This window comes from Vollenhovia emeryi, unplaced genomic scaffold (assembly GCF_000949405.1).
Source record: "Vollenhovia emeryi isolate VEMERY1.0 unplaced genomic scaffold, V.emery_V1.0 DF939142.1, whole genome shotgun sequence".
Classification (NCBI taxonomy): Eukaryota; Metazoa; Arthropoda; class Insecta; order Hymenoptera; family Formicidae; genus Vollenhovia; species Vollenhovia emeryi.
The window spans coordinates 2034261-2060034 of record NW_011967224.1 but is presented as its reverse complement, the minus strand read 5'-3'; the positions used below and the strand labels follow the sequence as shown (position 1 = coordinate 2060034).

The 25774-nt window shown below is 43.7% G+C and overlaps 2 protein-coding genes across 2 annotated transcripts; one reads left to right on the top strand and one right to left on the bottom strand.

Annotated features, from left to right (window-relative positions):
- The first annotated feature begins 1795 nt into the window (after nucleotides 1-1795).
- LOC105566872 (serine/threonine-protein kinase 11-interacting protein) lies at nucleotides 1796-24504 on the top strand. The gene is made up of 9 exons (XM_012021241.1): nucleotides 1796-2203; nucleotides 7085-7340; nucleotides 20635-20697; nucleotides 22006-22073; nucleotides 22288-22402; nucleotides 22960-23128; nucleotides 23230-23369; nucleotides 23471-23598; nucleotides 23688-24504. The coding sequence occupies exons 2-9, from the start codon at nucleotides 7089-7091 to the stop codon at nucleotides 24043-24045; spliced, it is 1293 nt and encodes a 430-aa protein (XP_011876631.1). The 5' UTR covers nucleotides 1796-2203; nucleotides 7085-7088; the 3' UTR covers nucleotides 24046-24504.
- On the bottom strand, nucleotides 13917-20628 carry LOC105566869 (pancreatic lipase-related protein 2-like). Its single transcript, XM_012021240.1, has 6 exons — nucleotides 20100-20628; nucleotides 16974-17073; nucleotides 16499-16647; nucleotides 15538-15773; nucleotides 15109-15352; nucleotides 13917-14936 (listed from the first exon to the last, which is right to left on the bottom strand). The coding sequence occupies exons 1-6, from the start codon at nucleotides 20152-20154 to the stop codon at nucleotides 14698-14700; spliced, it is 1023 nt and encodes a 340-aa protein (XP_011876630.1). The 5' UTR covers nucleotides 20155-20628; the 3' UTR covers nucleotides 13917-14697.
- Nucleotides 24505-25774: the final 1270 nt, after the last annotated feature.

Sequence of the window (25774 nt, the reverse complement as noted above, 5' to 3'; positions counted from 1 at the left end):
AACGCGCGCGATCGAGGCTACGCAGGGGCGAGCTCGATCGAGCATCGGCGATGCCGCGAGGGCACGCAAATGCGTGAAACAGCCGCGGTACTGCGGTGCCTTGGTATTACTACGTGTTGGATGTGGCGATAATGCACAGATAACAATCGGATAACGACCGCGGGAGCGCTTGTTTAGAACTGCGTGAAAGGCTCTTCTTTCCACGCCGGTTTCTCTTCGTCTGACGCCTCTCGCATCCGTTTACCCCGTCCCTGCCCTCCCTCCCGCCCCGGCCGCCGCGTCAGGATCGCGCTCTTCTTTGCTCTCGTCTCGGTGTAGCGACCCCCACTACGAAATCCCGCTCTCGTATCGAACGCCCTGTGACGTCATTGAACTTTGTATGACGTCGTGCCAGTGGCTCTCAGCCGAGGAAGCCGAAGCCAGGCCAACGGCCATGCGAGGAGTTGTCCAGGTAGCGTTTGATAACGAGCGTTAATCGGGACGCTCTCGAAATCGGTTTAGACACAGGCACCAATTATCGGCGGCTCAATCGCCGCCAGATAAGCGTGGGATTCGTGGATAGGAGAAAGGCGGCTTGCTACGGATCGCTTCCTTTCCGTTCCGCGCAGATAACGGAGGCAGCGTACCAAAGTCTGATGTTAAGAACGCGCAAAACATACGCGATTTCCATGTGAATTTACAATCTTCCCTCCCCCTCCGTCTCTCTTTCTCTACGACAGAATTTTTCCGGATTTTCGTAGACGGCGCCTTTCTCAGTCACGACGACAGCCCGATATCGTTATTGGCCTTTCTCAACTTCTATCCGAGCGAAAACTGATGTGGGTCGGTAGCGCGCGTAATCGCGCGCTCTACCGCGCGAGTGGAGCTACCCCTAAGTTAGGGAGATGCGAGGGTAGGGAAGCATCCGTCACCAACTCCCCGGGGACCATTGATCTGACATTCTCCGCGATGACGTCACCGCCGTTCGATAGAAACGGGTCAAACGTCACGAAAAACGGTCTCGCTCGAAATTCCTGGCTGTGATTCAAGAATGATGGCTTTCGGCCCTTCTACATATGCATGACTACTGTGTCGAACACGAAAGGAACGATCGATTAAAACCGATTTCTTTTATTCTCCACGAGTAGTTTAAAAGGTACAAATCAACGATGCGACGGCAAAGGGAGAGATGCAACGTGAATTTAACTCGCAACAATCTATACTCCTAGACGGCCGTGGGGTTATAAAAATAACAATTGAAATCGTTAACAAAGCATTTCATTTTAATTAGAAATATTTGCCAATCTATTCGATAAACGTTAGTTCTCCACAGAAATCACTTATTGCGATCCTAATTCAATACCGGACGTGCTTGAGAAAGCAGAACGTTTATCGGGAAACCTCCATCGGAAGTTCACTAAACTCGAATACCATAGCGACGTGAGACTGTTAGATCGGGGGTGGTAGAAGAGACGAAAGAGAGAGAGAGAGAGAGAGACAGGGGGTGAAGGGGTAGAGGCAGGGCCACCGCGACATTGGGAAAGCTACACTTTGGCGAATCGGAGGCGGCAGCAGGAACGCATCTCGGAGAAGAGGACCTCCCACAGAGATATCCCTTGTTTCTTCCCGGGCGCCTATTCACTTTGCTTTTCCCTCCTCCTTTTATCGATCCTTCACCAACTACAGAACTGCTACAGAGCCAGCAGCAGCAGCAGCAGCAGCAGCAGCGGCAGCAGCAGCACGCCACCATCAACGGTAGCAGCACCAGCAGCAGCGCGTCGGCAGCAATCAACATCGCCCACCATCCCTCAGTGGCTGCCCGGCCACCAAGCCGGCATAACTGCTTCGATCGGTCGGTTCGCGTGTGGTTCTCCACCACGCATTGCGTCACGCAGCCAGTCGTCGGCGACGCGCGCCCGTCTCGCCAGAGCTCGGTGGAAAACGTTCTCCTGAAGCGGCCGACGCGCCGCTCGGGGTGCGCACGAAATACGGTGTACGGTGCGGGGGCGCACGAGCGAGTCGGGGGTGCACGGAGCGCAGTGTGCTCGCGAGGGTTGCCTGGCTGCACAGGCACGCCAGTGCAGCCGCCGGTTTACCGCCAGGCAGGGTAGTCGTGCGGCTCGACGATGCGTCCAGCTGGGCTCAACTGAGCGCACACCGCCCCCTTGCTCCTTTTTCTTTCATCCTGTCCGCGACTTGTCTTCGAGGGTTGAGGCAGGACGACGTAAGTGCGCAAAGCGTGTTCGTCGAGCGTAGTACCTGGTGGTTGCACGTGACTAGTAAGAAAAATCCAAAGCCTCCCCCCTAGGATACGCGCGTTCACATATCCTGGGGGGTTGTGGATTTTCCCAAGGATAGTAACTCTTCCTCGATTCGTCGTAGAAGCGTTTTATTCGGGGATGTACCCCGCCGCCGGGGTCGATGAAGGCAGATGACGCGCGGTGGTCGATTTGTGGATGTGTAGTACGCATCGCCTTGGCGGGAACAATGACAGGTGACGAGAGACATAGCCTCTTTGCGCTTCGCCACGCGTGACGTGACGCAGGTAAAAGTCCGGAAAAAAGTCGCTACGGAGATGAATGAAGCTCGATAGAATTTTTGCGATACACGAGCAATGGAAATGGCGTGTCCTACGCGGTTCCCGTGATATCGTCCGAAATGATGGCGAGTGTCGAATTTGCCGATCCAATTGCCAAGTGGATCGATGCAAAACTCGCGATTCAACGATCGTTCGGCAGTTGACGGAAACCTGATCAAGTAATTTGCGTTAGGACGACAGGGGAATCCCACTGCGTTTGTGATTAATGTCTCTTGGCTGGTCGCTTGGCAAACCGCACGATGTATGGCGGCGTGTTGAGGGCTTTCAGAACTTAGCCTCTTTCGTTCTCCTTCAGACCCGACGATCATTATTCTGCGTCGAATAAATCTAACGTACTATTGTCATGCAAAAAGTATCGTGCGACGTATTACGCTATAATATACGGTAGACCAACATTGGAGCACACTCGATTGGAGTAATTGTGGTATTCATCTAATTGACTTTGCAATCAACGTTTAATTACGTTAAGGCACAATTAGCGTTCACCAAACATCTTCGGCTTGCTGGAGCCAACGACTCGAGTTTATATCAATTCGTTGACTTCAACGATGCTCTGGAGCTAGAGCTAGAGCCGACATTCGTCGCGCTGTCGTGCTTTTCATCGAAACAAAAAAAAAATAGAGTGCCCAGATCGATTGTAGCAGCGCGGCAAGTCAATCGAACGAAACTTGACAGTGGAAAGGGCATAAAAATAGCAGATAGAGGGTGTACTTGGCCGTAGAAATATCGTGAACGATGTTATCCCGCAATGCTGGCTCGTCCTTGCTCGTGCGATTGCCGTTACGTTGTGTCAAGGCAAACTGCATACGTACGTGTGATATCAGATCGGTCCGATAATTCGTGCTCTAACAACGTAATAATTTTCTTGGAGCACATTTCGACCGCTCCTCATAACCACCTTCGCTCCCCGCCGCCTCCAGTTTCACGGGGGTGCGGCTGACACGTAATCCACCCGAATTTCAGATAGCGAAGGTAAACTTTCGCGGATTCCTCCTAACCCGCTGGTAATACGCATTATAGCGTCAGTTCTCGACCTGAAATTCGAGCGTTATAACTATAACAATAACAAGTGAACAAAAGAGGCCAATTTTTACGAGCATAAAAGTTGACAAAGCTGTTCAATTCAAACACGCTATCTTGTATTTCAATTGTAACAACTTTGAATTGTTTTAAAATACATATTACATTGTCAATTTTTATGCTCGTAAAAATTGGCCTCTTTTGTTTACCTGTTCAATATAACGCGAGCGGAATTGTTATTTATTACAATTATAATCGGATAACCGTTGCGAGAAAACAATTTCGTAAGTTGAACGTATAGTTTATAACGTTAATTCCGTAAGCGATTGTGATACTTGATTAACAGCTTTAATTAGGTTGATTATTCTAAATTAGTTTAGCATCAGTTGCACGCGCCGTTTATCTATATCGATCGTAGCTTCCTCGCCCGCCCGGTGGGAAAACATTTTCACCCCCATGATCTCCCGCGATAGGAAATCTGTAAAAAGGCTCGCAATTTCGACCTTGTCCTTGACGAAATTACTCCGTGTCACACACCGTCGTGAAATCCCCCAGGTCGTGTATGTTTTCGCGGCGTCGAGTGCGAAGTGCAAAACAACGAGTCGATATATCGATTCATTTCCGATAATATATTACCTCCCATGACGATAACGCGGGTGTGCACATATACGTAAACGTATCGCGTATCGGCACGGTTGATCCCCTATCTCGACGTATCGAATTTCGCGTTTAACGCGCCGTCCAAATTATCCCGGCGTGGAGAACGCGCGAAAAAGTACGTCCTCGCGTTCGGCGACGATGATGATGTATATCGATCGCCGCACGCGCCTATCGCCAGAAATAACTGCAACGGTAATCACTTTTAGCAGGCGAAAGTAATTTTAACGTTTGTTACACCCCCGGCGAATTTCCAATACAATGCGGGCGCGTGCGGAAAAAATTTTACGCGCGTGCAAAGATCTCTTGGAAGAGAAAATAGAGCAATTGCGGTGATAATTCTTGTTCCATAGCGATTAAAGTCGAAGCAACTTTACTCCGAACGTACGAGTGTGTCATTGTTTGCTCGTTCGACCGCGACCAGCGAGTAGGCGCAATCCGTGGAATACCGAGAATTACAAAGATTCCAGAAAATAAGTGAAGCAAAAACAATGGCTCGTATGATAAAAATCAAACGATAAAAAGGAGAGGGCCTCAGAGCCTAGACAAGATGGTAGTGTCAGAGAATTTTATTAGATAAAAAAGGTGTACGTTTCGATCGCAAACTGGGCCATCTTCGGTATGAGATAAAATTAGAACATCGGCACGCGAATAATACAAAAGTGAAATTACATTGTCCGTAAAATAAAATATGAAGTTGGTTATTGGAACGAAAGTACGTATAAAGAGTGTAAATCTCAAACGTGTGAATCGCGGTGCGTTTTAATGAAAGTTGAAAATAGCGCGTTAAAACCGGTATGGATGACGTAGGCAAAATGAAAGATTAAAATTAAAATGAGAAAAGATTAAAATTAGAAAACAAACGCTTAACCTTTGGTGCCGATCGTTTGTTCGCTGGGAATTGCGAAAGTGTGTCTTAAAATTATCTCGGCGAGATGTTTGCGCACGCAGATATGCAGAGCCGGATAAGGCAACGTGATTGATGCGTATTCTTTGCACGTTTGAAAAATTTCGAATATTAATTCGCCTGCCGTGGCTCCGAGTGTTCTCGAAAATTGCGCATTTGTGACACGATCATCGCTTGCCACGACACAGGGATAGGAAATCACCGATATAGACGCAACGTAATGCCGCGCGTGTAGCCACTGGCACTGCTGCATCTCCCTAGTGCGAGTGCAACGAAGCAAGGTGCACGACCCGACTCTGGGCAGCGACGATATAGAGCGAGCCGCGTGTATTTCTAGAGCAGCCGGTTCAAGAATAGAACAGCAAGTAGACGACTGAATTAAATATAGACGGTGAATGACCGGCAAGTAGATTACGAAATTTCATTGAAGTCACGAAGATCTGTCGGCGCAGTTAAATCCAGTATCTTTGTGTCGGACCCGTAAATCGTTAATTGGATGCTCGATAGCGGCAGGCGAATTATCGTTTTTTTTTCTCCGTTGCTGAGAAGGTCGATCCAATTTCGATTCCCAGCGGAATAATTATAGACGTCTGATGAACGATTGCAGTTTTAATCGCTCCGGGCCACTGTAGCATGATCGATGAACGAAGCGGTCGTAATTTATTAAGCTCAGACCTATTTGCTCGCAGTTGATACACAAGAAAATTTTGTCTGAATTAGATTCGGAGTAGGACGTCTTATCGTTCCGATAATGTTTCAAAAATTCAGAGAAGCGCGCGCGGCTTGAAGAATATCTGCGAGAAACGTCCGGCTCTCCGTATCAAGAGATGCAAAAACGCTACGAGAGTTCGCAGAAATAATCACAGCTCTGACAGTTGCGAGATTAAAGTCGCGAGATTTGAGGGTATATGCGGGCGGGAAACCACTTTTCCGTAGATATTACAGCAGGGCGCACACGTACACACACATATTAGGAGAGACTATAAATATCCAGAAATAACAGAGAAAGTAGAAGGATAAGCTGTGTGAGGAATATACGACGACCGAAGCCTATGCACGCCTACTATCCCGGCTTGGAACGACGCAGACGCTAAAAAAAAAAAGCGAATTTGATGGGAAACCAATAACCAATAGCTAGTTCTTTTGTCGGCCTAAAATTCCACGTTCGTCTGGCAATAGAAAACTAAAATCTCGCGTGTCGTTTTCGCGCGAATTAATACTTCGGGATTTGATGACGAAGAGGCCCGAGATGAAAACGCGTGCGTATTAAGCGAGAAAAAACCGAGGTAAAGAAAGTTAGCGGCAGTAATCGAGCTAGACGCTTTCAGTTTGCCGGATGTTCTTCAAACGAGTGGAATAGCTGGCATCGTGGTTCGATATCCTCAATGGAGCCACAATGCACCGGGACGAGTATATTGTTCGGCGCAGTAGTACACCGTGTTGGTCACTGAATTCCTTGTCGTTAGTTGATTAAGCTTCATGACAATGCTTTAGTAATAGCACAATTCAGAGAGAAATAGTCCGTGACAAAAGAGACATTAGCATTTCAATATTGATCATTCGATACAGTATAACTGTCTTGTGAACATTTCTATTGCGGCACTTGTAATTTTATCTAAATAGCGAATTCGACTGTTCGCACTAGTGCGCACTTGTTTACAGTCAGATCTTATATTTAACTTTGTCTCAAGTATACACTCAAAGTATTTGGCCAAAAATTTATCCATACGGATGCTATACAGATCATTTTACTGGCTAGGAAATCTTTCAAGAGATATTTTTACAGACGATCCCTAAATAGAATAATTGACTGTAAACAAGCTATAGTGTGCACTTAGAGCGCACTAGTGGAATCAACCTGGAATTCGCTGTAATACTTAACGAGAGAGTGAAATTAATTTTTTGGGGGTTGCGCGTTGCAGAAAGATGCCAGCAGCTGGTGCGGCCGTGCCGGCCGTCGCCGAGGGAGCCGATCAGCTGGAGGACCTGGACGAGCCACCGGAAGAGCCACGTGTTCGTGTTGGTAGCGGACGGGCCGGCTTGATGAAACCCCTGGTGGTGTTAGCTCTACCCGGGATGTACCTCTTTTACAAGTACAGCCAGTACAGGCGGGAACAGCGCGAGTTATCCCGCAGAAGAGTAACCGAGAGGGAGCTTCAACATCTTCACCACAAAATCGTGAGTGAATTTTCAGTCGCGTCCGTTTGTTAAATTTTTGCGACGCGGACTTGCGCGCGTCGATGTGACGAGACTATTCCACCTGTTGTTACGTCACAGGTTCGAATCTATCTTTAGTAGCCAATCGGAATGACACGCAGTCGACGATACACGTTTGTACATATTTATTTATGCCGGCTCCGAACCTATCGAATATTATTTTCACGCTGGGAAAACAGAAATACAAGCTGCACCGAATCGAACGTACGAATTGAAGAGTAAAAAAAAAACGGATAAACGGTAGCCAAAAATAAACGTGATACACCACTATTGGCCTCAATAGCCATTTATTATACATATAGCCGACGAGATTGCTTTCGTTATACTGTATTCCGAAGACAAACGACAATTCTGAAACGTGACGCGATGAAAGTATTATTGCCGCCGATATTGATCCCTGACGTGAGCAGCGACGGGTTCATGGGAAAAATCATTTTACCCTTTCTAATCAAAGGGTTGACGCTTCTCGACGTACGTCGTTTATCGGAGGTCCGTCAACGAGATGACGAGATTGCATACCCCGTCTCTACGAGGATGTTAATAACACGAGCGGACAAGGAAGAGTGACAAGGAGGATAAACTGCGCGAGAAAACGCAAAGAAACGATGAAAGGGTTCGATTACCCGGGGAGTAACGTGAGCGTCCCCCGTCTCTTGGAGAAAGCTGTATCATCTCCTGAAAAGTATAGCCGCTTATTTTATACCGCGATTCTTATTAAGCGACCTGCCCAATGACGTCTCCGTCATCATCTCGGATCCCCACGTCGCTCGCGTTATCTCACGAAGGAAATGAGATCCGCATAATGTTGTTCCGTTACCTCTGAAACTTGATTCGTCGTGCCCGCATAATTTTTCATATCAAATAATTCCAGAATCAACTCTCTCATCTTCATTTTGTGGAGGAAAGGAAGGATCTTAATTGTTGGCCGTTAGAATTTATGCACTGTGTAACTTGGCGCTGTCGCGTTATCGTGTTGAAGGTATGCAAATATTGAAAAAAATCAGTGGTTGCTAGGTAGCCCGCCTAGACCTCCGATGTCCACTCGAGAGATAACTAACGCTGCGGAATTCACCTATAGAAACTCGGGGAAACTCTGTAAACTCTGAACGCGTATTGATTTCCGTCCGTCCCGGGCTATCGTGCCTCGGTCAACTTAGCAGGTACTGATCGTTGATGAAAGGGCGACTTACGATGAGTCGCGATATAGATGCGCGGCAATAGTGTATCGGAAACGGGGCACGTCCCGACAAATAACTCGCTCGCTGGAAAGCGTCGAGAGACAGTTATCGTTTGAGATGCCGATTTTGGACAACAGAAACCGCGGGAATTTGTCTCTTTCGTCTATTATTCCACTTATATAAATTAAATCCCGGTCATGCGACATGTACAAACTGTTTGGAACTCATGACGCGACGCTCCAATCGTTCTCTCAAGGTCGACCCTTGCAGCGTCCCGGTTTGGACAATTCGTTAGGTCAATGCTGGGTCTTGGCGAAGCAACCGCGGCAAGATGAAGCGAGTAAAAAGTGTCTCCGCTAGGGAAACCTGCCAAGAAGCTGCATATACTGTCGACGGATCGTTACTTGGATATCTCGAATACCTCGTGCAGCCTCCATAACCGTGGACCGCGTTCGCGGTACTGTGGAAACCGGAATTTCACGAAGCCAGTTCACGTCCAGTCAGCTGATTTATCACCACATGTTACTCGTTATCGAAAACTGCAACTACTAGACAGCGGGGAGAAAGCGAGCTGTTGCCACTATCCCATTATTGGCGTGTACGAAAAAAAGCGAACGGGAAATTTAAAAGAAATTAAAATTATACTAGCGTGCTCACGTGATATTAAACGTGATATTAGGGAGGGCCTTGGCAATTTCCGTAAAGAAGCGATCAACTTTAGCCTTGGCAATAAACACACGAACATTAGCAAGAGCAACCGAGCAAGCCGAGTCGCGTCGCTTAAAAATGAAGCGATTTTTACGAACCGATGGAACTTGAACGCGAACGAGACGTAGGTGGCGGCTCGCGTTTCTCAGATAAGGTTCACGCCAACTCGACGTTAAGATCCCGATCGTACCCGGCCAAGCACGTGGACCTTATCCGCTGTATTCGTTTACCGCCGTCGTGACAACGTCGTGAAACGAAGGATAGGCGAAGGACAAGGAAAAGAAAATCGATGTGTACCGGTCACTCGAGATTATCGGCGTCAGATATCGCGTTCTTCTTTACTTTCGATATTGTTTCAACGCTATTCGCGACAGTTTCCAGTTTCCACTTTAAAATGAAACAAACGCCGCTCGAGCAGTGGAATATCATTCAATAGTTCTTACAATCTTTATAATTTTGTATATTTAGACCGTTCACTTTAGATAGAACATAAATGTTTAACTTTTTTGTAAAAAATCCCATTTTTATGTCACAAGCGTTTTATTTTACATTGTATCTACTTTTCTCTTAGAGATTTTTCTTTATATTAATCTAAAAATGGGCACATATGCGCCGGAGATACAACCGTTATAAAAACAGCAAGAATTTTCTCCCTTGATGCAACGTAATTGGATTTGCAGAAAATAACAAGCCGACAGGGTTGTATTTTGTGGTAGTGACCGTCGGCTGACTAAAGTTTTACGTCGCTATCTGCTTCCCCTTTCGAGTCACGTAAGTGCATGTCCACGCGATTCCTAGGACTCATTGTTCACCAACCTGCAGTGGCTAACCGTCGCGTCGGTGCCGTCGGTCGCTGGGTGAACTAACAAACTTTTCGATCCACGGTTATGGCCAGCTAACCATCCAAACTGTACAGTTGTTCTAACAATTCTCGATGAGATGTCCATCTTGTAGTTGAACCTTATTTTATTTTACTTCTCACTAGTCCGAAAGTGCTTATTTTACCCACAAATTATTCCAATATAAATGTTCCTTTACGTGTAATTTATTTACCAAGAAAGCTGTCATTTTTCTAATTAATCCTCGAGATATAAATTATATTGCATGCAATTTCAGAAAGTGCATGCATATCAGTTTAAAATCAGTAGCTCGTGTGGCACAAAGTTAAATAATGAACTCGCAGTTTGGTCGACGACCTCTGATGTTTGGCATTCGGCATTAAGAGTTGATAATATCATTAGGAATCGCACGAATCACATAATGCGCGAACGCTAGAAACACAGGTCGATGCAATCTTCCACTTCCGCCGGATTGCATGAGCGTTATTCAATTTCAAAGATAGATCTTTCAATGGTTGTTTCTCGATCCGTCGCCATTATGTGCATAACATTTCGTAAAGATATTCTACGTAAATTTTTTAACGATTCGTTTCTGCTGTTTTAAGCAATGCACAAATAGCAACTAACATAATCTGTATCGGATTACAAGAGTGGCTAATGGTTTTTAGAAATTTCAAATCGGGCGTTTAATTAAGCGAATCATTAGATTCATCCCATTAGCTAGTTCTTGTTTTAAAAAATCTTAAATAGGAGGAGCACATATAATTTTCTGCATCTCGGTTATTCAATTGTCTCATCCTCCTTTCCCAGATTCAATCATTGATATTAATTAAATTACGGATGCACTTTATTTTCCGAAAATGGAGCGCAATATGGAGCGGTTTAAATTCATTTTCATATCGCTAATTTGATATTCTCGAAAATCCGAAGTCTAATTTATCCCGACGAACGGAGGTTCTCTTTCGAAAATGTTGGCGCGTTGCAAATAGCATCGTATCAAATGTGGATGAGGACACGGACTTGCCCTTATCTATGGTGGCATTTCTACGAAAAAGAGATTCAATTTTGTTACTCAGGTTCGATTGTGGGACAACTCGGGATTAAAACAAAGTGAAATAAATTAAATAGAAAAGGGCGAGTGGCAGAAAAGCTTGCGCGTATCCGCCGAATTTCAGCAACAGTCACGAATGTATAATGCCGGGTGTACTCTCGGAGCTTGTAATAATGAAAGACCGGAACATAATGACTCCGAATATACAGAAAAAAAAGCGGTGTAGTTCGCGTTCTTCACGAGAGTTAACGAGACCGCTAATGCCTCGGGCAATACTCTCGGACTTGTAAACGCGAACGTCTGTACGATGCTAATTAACCGATGTCATCAAAATGCATTTTTAGGGAGATTTTTTTATAAGATTTAAATTTTTAATCGACCTCAGCTAACGACATTTATTAAATACGTTTCTACCTTTGGTTTAGGTCCTTATCAAGTGAGATCTTGTTACGCAGTTATGTGAAATGTAAGTAAAAATGCATTTCAGCGAAGTGGAGTTCTGTGTTAAAAGTACACTGTCACTAACGTCCGGAGTCGAGGGATGTGAGACCAAGACTGAGATATTTTTATACCAGGTTAACGCGAATCGGAATATAAAGCCATAAAGGAATTCATTTATCGTTTACCAAAGCTATCTCAGCGATTGATACTATAAGGCCGGCTGAAAAGAATGAGCCTCACCGCTTTGAGTCACCTCCGTATATGTGAACTTTACTCATGATAAATGATTCGAAGAATGGGGAGGAAGTATGAATGGTGGAGACATAGAGAAAGTACACGTTCGAGTTTTTCTTCGTATACACGCGTAATGTAACCATCATAGAGTGCAACACGCGAATTGCCCGCGTCTAAGCATGTTCAACGAGAACAAAGAAGATCGATATCCATAACACCGGGTTGGTGGCGGCGGCGGTGGTACGTTTCGTGTTTCGTTTCTCATTTCCGCGGAGGACAATGCTCCCGACGATGCAAGGATCGACTGGTCGATACAGGGCAGCGATTTTAGCAGCGCGGAAACCGCCGACGTTAGTTCGTTTCATCGATTCGCCAAGTGTATGATAACCGCGAGAGACAGTTCTATTTCTTCGTTAGCTGGCAAAGAAAACTCCGCGCGAATGTTAGGATATTACGAGATACGTCCACATATTCCTGAGCTTTGTCAATTAGACGGTTAAATTTACGACTTCTTAAGTGATCTGCAAAAATGTTTGAGACGCGACATGGAGATATCCAGCGGTTATAGAGAAAGGGGCAATGCGAAATCATAAATTCAACAAATATTGAAATTTGGAAAGCAGACGGCGCCGAATTTAATTCTGTCGGAGATATTTTCGCTAAATAAAAAATTCTAGATGATAGCGGATGAAAGGAAATGCACAGAAACCCGGTATGTATATGTATAACCATGAGAGAGTATAGCCGGTAACGATACTCGAGGGAGCTTCTCCTCGTGAGAGAGAAAGAACTAGCGTCGAACACGGTCGAACGTGCTGAAGCGTAGACTGCGAAAGCCGCCTTACACCTTCCACGTAACGTGGTCTTTCAAGACTAGGGTCATCTATAACCCTGGCCATTGGATTCTTATCGACCTGCCTGTCGTACTGAATTTTTCAGTGTGTATGTCGGGTTGATTGACCGCTGGCCAGATCCCACGGAGTTTATGTCGTGATTCTAAGACTTACTGTATTTCGATTCTGTCGATTCCCCTCGACGCCTCTCTCTCTCTCTCTTTCTCCCGAGAGAGATAATCCTCTTCTCCGCTCCAAGAAGAATGCACGACACGGCGACTCGTTCGCCTTCCACGCGTTTCATTCCATTCGCTTATTGTTCATTCTGCCAAATGTATTCCGAAATCGAACAATGCAGTTTAACGGTACGCGATCGTGAAAGGTCACGGTGCTATCTTCCAGATGAGTCAGGGAATGTTTCAGCCGTACATAAATCATCCTATCGATCTTGAAATTGCATTCCGGCCACTGAATATGTTATATTGTTCTGTCTACAGTTCATCTAACTTTTATTATTGTTATGCTCTAGACTTTGGTGCTTTCATATTTCCTTCAAAGATTTAATTCTTTTTAAATTACTCGCAATTATATCTTTAAGAGAATTAACTTGCAATCATAATTTTACTAATAGAATTTAACGAATGACTGTCTTCGTCTGTTCACTAATTTGAAAAATCTTTCGCGAGACATTTCGCGAGTTACTTCAGTAAGCGAGGGCGGCAAAAGTTATTTTAGTCTAATGAGCGTAAAGCCGGCGGACATAATTTTCTTGGCGATATACAATTTGACTGTTTCGAAACTTAAGTTCGGTCAGTAAGTTCCACGAAGTTTCGCGAAATTATATATTTTTTTTAGAGGACGGGCCACGAACATTTGTAAGAAATAGAAAGAATTATTAAACGCTGTACAGAAACAAGTTCATAGTATACTGCGATAATTTAGTCATAAACAATGTTTGAAAACACATGGAAGCGGTCGAAGAGGATCGCAATTCACATTGCACGTAGAATGGTGCAGAATAAAAGCAATACAAAGCGATTCGTTTGATCTTTCTAAATATTTCCAACTTCCAATATGTGCCTAGTTCTTTTTGTAATTTTTAATATGAGCACATGCTCCCCGTGTTGCGGAGGACATAAGGTCCCAGAGGTTTCCATTGATTACCCCAGATGGAAAATAATAAAATCTTTGGCCTTGAAATTTACATATCTCGAAGGCAAGGCGTATTGAAATGACAAGAAAATTACAAGTTGCTCCCTCCATTATTAGCGTTCTTATTCCGACATTCTGTCTCGCGCTTTCTACACAGATACATAAAATCATTGTTTTTAAACGATAGATATGACATTTTAACAAAGTTTTAACAAACGGAAAACACACTGTCACACAACAAATTGTTCCATTATATTCTTATATAAAAGTTAGGTTCGTTTCTAATATACTATTTATCACGTAAAAGTATTCTTCAAGTCACGTTCCACTATTGTAGAGTTGCAGTCATGTATTTTACCTGTATGGACGTATAGCTATAATCATGTTATGTGACTGTTACTCGTATATCATTGACAATTAAAGTCAGAACGATAAACGTTGTAAACAATGCGCTGCTATCTGGCACGAGATCACAATGCTTGGCATTAAAACAGTCGAAACAAGTGTTGCTTTCCCTTTAACTTATCGCAATTCGAATCGAGCTTTTTGATATCGTTACTACACCAAACCGCATTCCATCACGAACCTTGTTTGTTATTGCAGGAAAAAAAATTCTTCCGTTGTCACTTTAGTAATCCTCTAAAGAGAAAAAGTAAAGCTAATTGAGACCATGCGAATCGTTTGTAGCGAATACTGAAGCAACGGGAATACAGACTTTCCCGCAAAAACGTCGTATAAAAAATACTCCCCCCCCCCAAAGAAAACAATATTTTTATGCTCCTGAGCTTGAGCCAAGACGTTCATCTTGGCGGGAGCGATCGTGGAAAATCGTTTCACTTCTTAATCTGGTTCATCCAAATCAAGATTGCCGCGCGACGATCCTCATTTGCTAAGCTTGTGATACGTCAAATTCTTGGCATACGGTGTTCGCGAGTTCGTGCTCAAGTAAAATTTTCCTCGATACTTGGAATCGGCTGCGAAACCCATGTGAGCCTCAGGTTTCCACGCGCAGTTCGCCTGAATCCCGGGTCGCCATTTTGGGCACCGACTTGCGGGGAACCCGTAGGGGTTCTCCACTGATTCCGCGTAATAACGCCAAGCTCGGTTGTGCCCACAGGTAACTAAACAGAAAGCGACGATACTTAGCGAAACTTTCGACGGGGATGTAGACTTACAAGTTGGACTGTGCTTCGCAAATGCGTTATTGAAGGTAGGGAATCAAGTGTTTCGAGAGAGGGAGGGATCTCGACGGCGGTGAGAGCGCACGGCTCGACACCGTAACGAGTCACTCACTGTATTGATTTATGAGTTTCCTGAAGCCCATGCGAACGATGCTCTTCAAATCGCAACCGGGCTGCCGTCTCACGCCGCCGTTCGGGTAAAAATCGACGTGACCAAGTGGATGAGGGAATCCAAAATTGCCGCCGTCAGTATGAATGACATCGACGAAGACGGCGTCAGCCCATGTCAAGTGACCGTCCTCCCCGGTATTCATGTACAACGGATAAGCCGGGTCCAACCCGGTGATTCTACCTATCTAAAAGCGCGTTTCTCAACATACACACATAACTAACATACAGTTTGTCGGTCGCGTCGATATCGCGCCTCGATTGAAACTCCCGGCACTAATGCAGTTCCGATAATGCGGCCTTCGATTAGTCGAGCGAACGTGCAATGCGGTGTAACTGGTGATCGTTATTAGCAGATCTTACAATGTCTAACCTTTCGAGGTGCCAAAGCCTTCCCCATGAAACCAGCAACTTCCGCGCCCAAACTAAAGCCGATTACATGAAGTTCGGGCAGGGAGACAGCTTTTTCTGCGACGAGCCAACTTATCATGTGCGCCAAGTAAGGTCCGATGACTTTGGCATTTCTTACGGCCGTTATGTACCACGGTAGGACCGCCAGTTTGGGCCAGTTGATCAATATCACGTTATACTGCCCACGACGGAGATAAGCTGAAACAAAGAGTGAAATTAGATTTTTTAATCAATTTTTCAATTACAAAGCAACGTATTAAACTTTGTTAAGTACCAAAGTCTTCGTACACGTAGTCAAAGACCACAGAAAAAAAAATCGTTGTTCAATCACTTGACAACTTGACAATGTAGACCACAGGAATTTAGAAAAAAGAATCTTCAAGCAGAATTTTTCTTTGTTGAACAAACAAATAAAAACGCTTCCGTCGGTCCCGCTGAAAGTTGAATTGGATCAACTTGTACGCTGAAGAGTGGAAAACTTAGTAATTTATTGTAGCACGTTATGGTGTCCACTATTTATCATCCTGACAGTACCTCTTGAGGTTTAGCAAGATAGATCCGTAGATCATGTAGTTACTAATGGATCTGGCCTATTCGCTCACACCGAACTTTACGAGCGGAAAGAAAAATCGCAAAGGCATCGCGATGACTTTTAAGAAGCTATTTGGCATTCAGAACGATACATCAGCGTGGTATCACGCGCCTACCAAAAAGCTGGAAATGCTCTCGTACATTTGTTATCATCGAAGTACGGTGAAATAAGTTCAAATTTATTTCAAAAGCTGGGGTTAGAGATTTTTCCAACTCCTTTCCCGGCGAATTTAACAAAACGCTACTGTCTTGGTGCACGTTTTGCGCAAATGATAACTTTGTAGCGTACACGATATAAGTTTATCGCTTGTAGATATTTATGCAATACGTACCATTCCGTATAGAAATAGGGCCTTTTCCTGAACTACTATCGCTGTATCCATGAATGTAAATGATTGTCGGATGTTTAACATTGAAATTGCTCTTCCGCAACGTTGTGGCATCGTTAAAGTCCAGTATATTTGGATACGTTGGATTCCGCCTGTCACAAATTAATTAATAAGAGGTAAATAGGCAAAATTTATGAAATTTAATGGGATGGACTTATTGATTTGTAGACTTGTTGAAAAAAAGTCTGCTAGTATCTTCTTAACTGGTCTAATCACTTAAACAGTCTACATCTTTCTGTGACGAGATAATAGATTAATCAAATTACCGGTTAATTATTATTAATTTCCGCTTAATATCAAGCCTAATAACCTCCGTTTTAACAATATTAAGATGGGAAAATGAGGAAAATTCTACTAAAGCGTTCGGTGTATGTACATTATTGCGTGACGGTGATTCTGATTCATGAACAACGCGTACCTGGTGTACAATAGAAATTGGACGTCCCGATTCAACTGGATGGGGCAGCAATAGAAGCACGTACCGGTGGGAAGCAGAGTCAGATGCAATATAGTGTCTCCTGTAACAAAAGTGACGAGATAATACCTTTAACAGAAATCTGAGCTAATCAATTTCAATCTTGCGATTGAGCAAGGCACGATATACGAGGGAGGGCTTTAATCGAAGAATTGTAAATCGCGAACGAATATTAAATCCAGTTCATCCCCGGTTGGTATTTATTTTTGGTCCTCGATCGAACTCGGCCAGGTTCAAGAGTCCATTCGATAGATGGACTGTTTTGATTGGCGCGTAATGCATTCCCAATAGCCGTATTGGTTCAATCCTTTACGCGTTATGCCTTCCGTATTTAAATCGTGCACAATAGCAACGATGGTCGGCCTCGACCAATCGCCGCGGTCGTCGTCATTGAACCTGACGATGGTCACGTTATGTCGCGTGTCGTACGGCCGACGGAGATCGACGGTGCGCGATACCCACCCTATCGAGGAATCCCTTTAGCTCCCCTCGTCGCGCAAACTGTTTCGACGCGGAACACGCCCACGCAGGAACATTGCTCGATTTCGCGAACACGCGATAGAACTTATATTTATCTAAAGGGTAAATATTTTTTTTCCAAGCTGTGTTAATTCCCAACATCACTGCGCTCGATCCATATAAAGTATCTTTCTTTATCTTGTGATTCACCAAGGAGATTATCTCCTTCGGTCGATTAACACTTTAATAATCTGAAACGTTTCTGAACCAATTCTAAACTATTGTGCGCAAATGAGTTAATCATCGGACGATGAGCGCCATAACTTCCATGCGAGTTGTAAATTTAGGAACGAGCATGCCAAGTTATCTCGCATTTACATCCCGTTTGATAGCAATGGCGTGTATCGACGTGACGTTAGGAAAAATGCAAAAATAATTCGCCGTTCTTTTTTCTTACTTCGGCAATGCACGTGATGCCGTGTTTTGTCGTAATTAAGCTCGCACGGAAAACGTTAAGTGGCTGTCGAGTTTGCTCATTCGGTAGCACTTCGCCAAACCCCTTAAACCCTAACCCTAGACGAGCGCCATCGCGTCGAAAATAGTTTTCATGCGAAAGTTCACATTGAACAACAGTTTTAATTATTTTACGCAAAAATTGTTGGAATACTCGCGTAGCTGAAAAGTGGAAAATGTTTGGTAGAAGCATCGTCACCAGTCGGCAGCGGATGTCGAGTTCGGAATTTTAACGCGTGACACTTGTCGACGCGCTAAATGATAAAGGCAGAACAAACAATTTTCACGATTAGTGAAAGCCTCTAAATATAATTTACGGCTCGGAGCTCGGAGATTTATTTCGCGATTGCGCAACGGGATAATTAAACACATTTTCAAGTAGCCTCTCGAGAAATGGGTCGCCGTTTACACTTTCGCCGTGATACTCATAACGCTTTTTCATGCCCGACCGCTCGCTCGAGGCATTCCACCGCGGAAACAATTATGACGGCTATATCAGTGCGAATTAACGACACTGCCGGATCTGTGGAAGAAACTTTGCGACCGAAGAAACGTTATCTTTCCCAACAAACCGTTAGTAGACGAGACGAGTAAAGGGAGGTAATATAAAGAGATTGGACTTTCGCAATGTCGGTCATCGCCTTGTACACAACCGTTATGGTAAAACGTCCGTCTTTTTATTATCGACATAATCGGCATTACTATGCAGCAACGCGCCTCCGCGATTTGCGCCGGTTTGATGACTCTGCATCGAGAATGCATTTTTCGCGGCGCGATTCTTCGAACACTGGAAGCGTTTGCGGTATCGTCGCGAAGAATACATTTTCTAACGCAATTCGAAAGAAAGAGAGAGCCATTTCCCAACGTTGCATAGCACGAGCAACGTTTATCTCGTTAAAGATTTTCTCGCGAATAAAAATCCCGCGGTGCGTTGCATTAAATTGCTATCAAGTTTAAGGGGTCACTAAGCCCGTCAACAACGACCTAAACTTTAAGGTGAAAGCAATGCGCGTCCTCAATTCTCGCACTAGTTACTCGCGGTGTGGTATAAAAAAGGGCCCGCACTTTAATTCCGCCGCGGAAAGCTCGACTTATCTCAAAAAAGCATGCTACTTGGCGTGCCGCCGTATCAGAAATTTATCGTACCGTATAGTTAAACGCGTGAATGTATTTTCCGCGGAGAATGCGTTACGCGTCCTGATTACCTGATTTCAAATCATATCGGGCATTTCTCGAGCGGATCCACGTTCCGGTTGGATGAGAAGCGATGCACACACCACATATCGTATATGGTCAAACCGGCTATTTAATTTACAATTAATTCTAACAAAGATCAATGCCACCGATGGGACGCGTGTACACAAGGAATCACTGATTGCGCATCAACACGTTTGTACATTTTGCATATACATGCATGGGAAATGTGTTTGTGTGTGTGTTCTACGTGTGCCTAAATTCATATGAGAAGGCATCAATGATTCCTAGTGTACGTACCTACATGCGAGAGCAAAGATAGAGCCGAAAACAAATGCTCCCGTTACGCTTTGAGCCGGCGTGTTTGCCAAATTTGTTTCTTGTTTAACGAATCACCCATCATCGCTAATTGCCAACGGAGTCCAGTTATATTTGTAGCACTTTTGTTACTCGTCAGAGTCGTTAGTATAAATCACACCGGCGCGCCGTTCATGACGTCGCCTATTATTAATGAAACGGAATTGCACTTAACACGATCACGTGCGCCTGCGTGGGAAATTTACGCGAGTAATTGCCCGATCTAGTTTTCATCCTGTGCTGGTGGTTAATAGTTTTTTTGCAATGTTAAATATACAAACACTACTTCTTACATCTATCACTCATATCGTCTAATAGAGTTATAATTGCACGTTTCGATATAATGATTATATATAAATTATAAATGCGTAATAGTATAAATTATTAACACACAAACACACAAAACCATTAAATATCATTATTGCGCGCAGTATTGAGACACGTGGCATTTGCGTTGTAACTCGCTTCATGAAAAATAACTGGCACTCGCGGAAAAATAGAAGAAATATCGAGTAATTTTGCACTGATTTGAATTTTGCAATTTACCTCTTCGAACAATATACAATTGACAGAGCATTGGCACCAGAAAAGATGGGATCATTGTCGAGTACCCGAAAGTCTCGAATGGCGCGCTGCACTAAAGGCTTTTACAGTATCGCCTTGCACTAGATACTAGAGGAAACTGGTGGGAATCAGCAGTAGCTGATCGTTTTGTAGCGCTCCCATACCATCATCTCGCGTGAGCATAACGATCTACTTTTCTCCGTTTTCGAAATGCGAACTGGTGATACAATGACATTACACCGGGGAAAAAAAATTATATATCAAATGAAATGATTCTAATTATTGCACTTCCGGTGTTTGTGACATTTTTCACGTCGTTGGGTCGAGAACAAAGTGCCTTTTTTTATTTGTACCATGAGACTGTTCTTATTTAGAGGCAAATGACCTTCCGTCATGCAAGCATCGTGCAACAAAGTATACGGCTTCCTAATAATTGGATATTTCCCTCGCGCAGAAAATTAAACTAAATCTATTTATGTAATATCGTGATAACAGTTAATTTCGTCTTCTCTTTCAGGACAAGTTGCTGACCAAATTAGAGGAGAACGAACCAGAGTTGGCATCTTCGCAGGAAGATGAGGTAAGAAGCGAATTGAAAGTGGTAGGAAGAAAGCAGGTTTTCTCAGAAGGCACATTTGCAAGCATCGCAAGTCGTCTAATCGACCATTCCGAAATGGCGAAATAAAATCGAATGGCGAAATTTCCCTTTCTAAAGATTATTCGAGATTGTCACGGATGTAATTACTAAAAGAACTCGTTCTTTCCGCCTGAATCGGCATCGATCGACATAATCGCCATTTCTTTCGGTTTCTTTCAATTCTACGCTTCACTTTTTGAGATATTAAAGATGAACGCTGCTCGCACAGTAGATAATCACAAATCTAACTCTTAACATTATTGACATACATTCTCTATATTATTGGCGAATGAATGAAATTTCTTTCTAAATATAGATACAATATAAAACACTTTTTAGCGACTAGACCGAAGTCTCCGCTACGTCAGCATAAATCGAAATTAGTCGGTAAAAAGGAGTTTAACGGAAATTACATTTGCATATAACACATGTAAATTAAATTGCGCGTGCGTGAAATTGAAGCTATTCCTTTCGTTAAAACTTTCATGGTTATCCATTTGGAAAATGATGTTATACAAGTTATACAAATAGCCAATGTAAAAATATGCGAGCTATATTTAAAAATATCTTCTGGGTTACCAAATTTAGTAGAGTAAACCCTAGTCTATAGTGTAAACATTATATGGTTCCGTGGAGTTGACTGGAGATGCTGTACATCTTCTCGGTTCGTTGCGTTACGTTACGCTAGATTGGGCCAATTAGGCTGTATGGCGAAGAAAATGACGATAACAGAGCACCTGTATCGCGCAAAATATAGCCAGTCGCCCGGAAAAGTCGCAATTTCCGAACGAATTGGCCGTCCAATCGGTCGCAAAAGTCGATTAACGGCGACGACGACGACGACGACAAAGTGGCGGTTACAACCCTTCGATTCCTGACGTGTTCGCCCACCCTCCCGACTCGAGCTATTAATATTTCGATTAAAGTGACGCCTAATTACGTTACATCGATTATGGTAGCCAATCGCGTCCGTCTCGATCACTAAACAACGCCGCGTTACATCGTGCGTCCTGGGATTTAATGACATTATACCTGCCAGCGCGTAAAACACAGTGCAAACAAAATAAGAGTCACGCGTGATAAATGTGAATAAAAGCGGCAGCGATCTCCCGTTTCTTTACTCGTCTTCAATTTTTTCTCAATCCGCCGATAGCCAGCATTATACATAACGTGCGATTATCAATAAAAATCCATTTAATATTGTTACGTGTGTTCAACGAATGCCTCTTGTTACTTTCTTTTTGTTTTCAGTGCGTTATATGTGTGAATGCGAGGGCGACGATGCAAACTGCACCGTGTGGACATCGAGTGGTGTGCAGGTGAGTGAACGAGTTTAAAATAAACGCAGCTTTCCACGTTACTCTACATTTTAAACGCGCTCTGTATTTTCTTCTTATTACGCCGGCAGCTCGAAATAAACAGTAATTATTTTTCAAGTCGGCACTGCGGCGCCGTAATATATTTTACACGTCGGGGGAAGCGGTTCTTTTAATAAAGTTGTCTTGCTTCACTCTCGTCTCCCTCGTTTTGCAGACGCTGCTTCGTCAAGACGATACAAATGGCGGTGTCTCAGAGGCTCTTGCCGTTGAGATGCGTTATATGCAGAGCGAAGATTCTACGGCTGAAACAGACTCTCATTCCGCGTGACGTAAGTGACGATACTTTGCGGGCGTTTCAGCACGGATGGATTTCTCGCATCCGTGTGTACGCGCCAATTACTTTTTCCTCCTCTACACACTTTACGTCCGCTCTAAACATTTCTCGAATGAGATTAATTTTACACGTTCTCATCCCGCGTTTCACTCGTGTACAAATCAATAAGTTTCACGTCTATGACACGGTCGCAACGAAATCGCTGCTAATTGGAGCGGATCCTCAAACGGCCAATTTGTACAGAACGCTTCGTATTCAAAGATAATCGAAATCGTTAACAAAATTGTTTTATATTCCTTTTCAAGCGCCACTTATGGTACATATCCTATTCTTTATGTAGTTAAGTGTCAGATGTGCTCAATTATTTATTAAAGTGAGTTGTGCGCGCAAAAATGAAACGTAGACACATTTTCATGCCGACATGTCATAATCTAGCCAGGTCTTCGGTCTGGCAACAATGTTTGACGTGCCGATAATCGTAACCACTTGAGATATATTTCGCTTGGAGCAATACGAATCGATTATGCACTGTGAGATTATTTTGGCTTGTAGTATTCGATGTCGGGTAAATCCTGGGTACTCCCGCAAAGTGCGTCGGAGTACAGCATGGGCACAAGCGTTACAGCCGGCGTGTCCGGGCCTGGTGGCAGATGGGGAACCGGGAGCGTACCAGCCTCTGCTTCCTTGTACTCGATGGCCAGCGGTTCGTCCTCCATTTCTGGTTCGTAATAAGCTCCGCAGATTGCTATTTGTGTATACAATTTAGTGCGGGAGAGGCATTAAGTATATTACAAAGTTTCGAATCTGTATTCGCTCACGTAGGAGTGTCTTCCGTCTCTTCGGCAACTTCCTCGTCCGCGCATAGCACCGGAAGTTCTCTCGGCAAACCAACGAGGGTACGGCAACCCACAGGCGCCACTCTCAGACGTTCCCAGGCGCAATCGATGAAAATGCGAATTCAGGTTAGCAGTTTATCATAATGTTCAACGTAAAGTACACTACACATACAATTTCAATCTAACGTTATGGCAATCTAATCCCGCCGAAAATCCAAAATTTGTAGGAGTACCAAGATCCGCTTCAAATCACTGAAGAAGAGGAGATCTTGCGGGACAACCGAGAACGTCGATTGCCACCAATCAAAGAGTTCCAGAGGGACTACCGTGCTGGCAAAGCCTCCACTAGAATCAGGTATCTTTGGGGTTGTCAATTTTATTTAGCAATCGCGCGAGAGATTCGTCAAAGAACAGATTCGTGATGCGATTGACGTGCATTTGCAGATGCGCTCAAAAGATCGTAACGCAGCTGGAAACATCGCCGAGCCCAAGAGGCACATCCGCCATCACAACATCGACGTCGTCGGCATCGTCGTGCGGCCGCGCCGCGCCTAAGCGACCGGCGGCGGCGCCGAAGATGTCGGTGGTCCAGGAAGTGCAGAAGTCGAAGAAGGAGAAAGAGCGGGAGAAGGAGCGAGAAAAGGCGGAGAAGGCGCGGCAGAAGGAGGAAGAGAAGGCAGAAAAGACTAGGCAAAAGGAGGCGAAAAAGCTGGCGAAAGAAGAGAAGAAAAGAGCGAAGAAAGAAGCGAAAGCACGGCGAAAGGAATCTGAGGAGGCCCCTCTCTTGAGGGACGAGAAGTAAGGTCTGACTGATCGTATTAAAATCTCGAGGAAGATTTCGAGACATCGATCGCTGTGATACAGATATCCTGAAGAGTTCTCGACGACTGACGGCATTTTGTGATATCCTGTATCCACAGAGGGTCGATAATATACATAGGATGAGTTACGGACGTTCGTGTAATTACGAAGACAAATGGAGCACCGTAAATGACATCGCTCTGATGCCTCTTGAAAATTCCAGCAGCCAGCTATCGACTAATGAACATGGCCTAGCGCGAAAACGGTTCTCCAAGAAACGAATACTTGGCGCGATTGTAGAGGTCCCGTTTGTTAATAAATCCAACACGCGTATGGTTCCTTAATTTCTTTAGCGAAGCTATAACAGCTAACGCCAAGAAGTCGTTTTGAACAGTTCGTAACTCATCCTGATTTTCTCGTCATCTTAAAAGATAAGTTCGCGAGAAGGCGATGAGAAGAAGTAATACCTAAAAAAGAAAAAAAACTCTAGAAGCGGCCAAACTTAGTAACCTGTCATATCGAGTTATCGCGGACTAATACTATTATCGATAGGAAAACTCGAGTATAGCGCTACAATCTTTAGAATTCAAGCGAATTATTTCAACGTTATACCCTTACTGTCACGATTTTATTTATTATGAGATCATCTTCTACAACTTGTTTGAGTCATCCTGCCAAAATCTGCCATGAGATTTTTATTTAGTCCGAAGTGATAACCCCTTAGAGTTAATAAATACGATGCGCAAACACTGATCTCTACTGATTATACGAACGATCATCGCAAAGGTATACTCAATTCATTTGTGCGACAACCATTCTCATCGCAGCATTTAATCGTCGATCGTTTTTGCAATAATCGATTCCACTCCTCTAGTCAATTCAAACTAGCCATCATGTTCTCGTCTAGTCAGAAAAAACACTCGACTTTCGATCTCTCTCCTTTTACCCTCGTCATATTACAACATTTCATCTCATTGTCAGCAGAGAATCGCACGGAGCGAAATGCTTGCAAAACATAAGAAGTTTTTCTATTTTATTACCCGGGAAAAAATTTTCACATATGATCATATGTAATCATATATGCTCATATACGAAAAATGTCCATATATAAGATACCATGTGTATCATATATGATCATATATGATAATGTGTTTGTCATATATACTGTCATATATGACAAACATGTGTATCATATATGATCGTATATGATAATGTATTTGTCATATATATTGTCATATATGACAAACACATTATCATATACGATCATATATGATACACATGGTATCTTATATATGGACATTTTTCGTATATGAGCATATATGATTATATGTGATCATGTGTAAAAATTTTTTCCCCGGGTAGTAACCTAGTAAGACAATTTTTAATGAATTTATATACTTTTAATGTTTCAACGCGTAAAAAGGGTTTATTTTAGAATGTCAAGGAGGTCCAATATACAAATTTACGTATTTATAACTTGTAAAACAAAGCTCAAAATTTTGCAACTGAAACAAAAAAGAATGCAAGCATTTTTTTCCGCTTTCGCATTCTCCCGTATTAAATACTCCTCCCATCTACCATAGGTTGTAAATACACCCGCCAGATTTCACAAGCGGACATGAAGGACTTTCGTGCCGCGTGCAAAGCCGTATAAGCCGCGTACGAGGGTAGCCTAATAAGATCGATTTGTTAAAATGCGCGAGAGTATACCTAATATAACGAAGTATAGA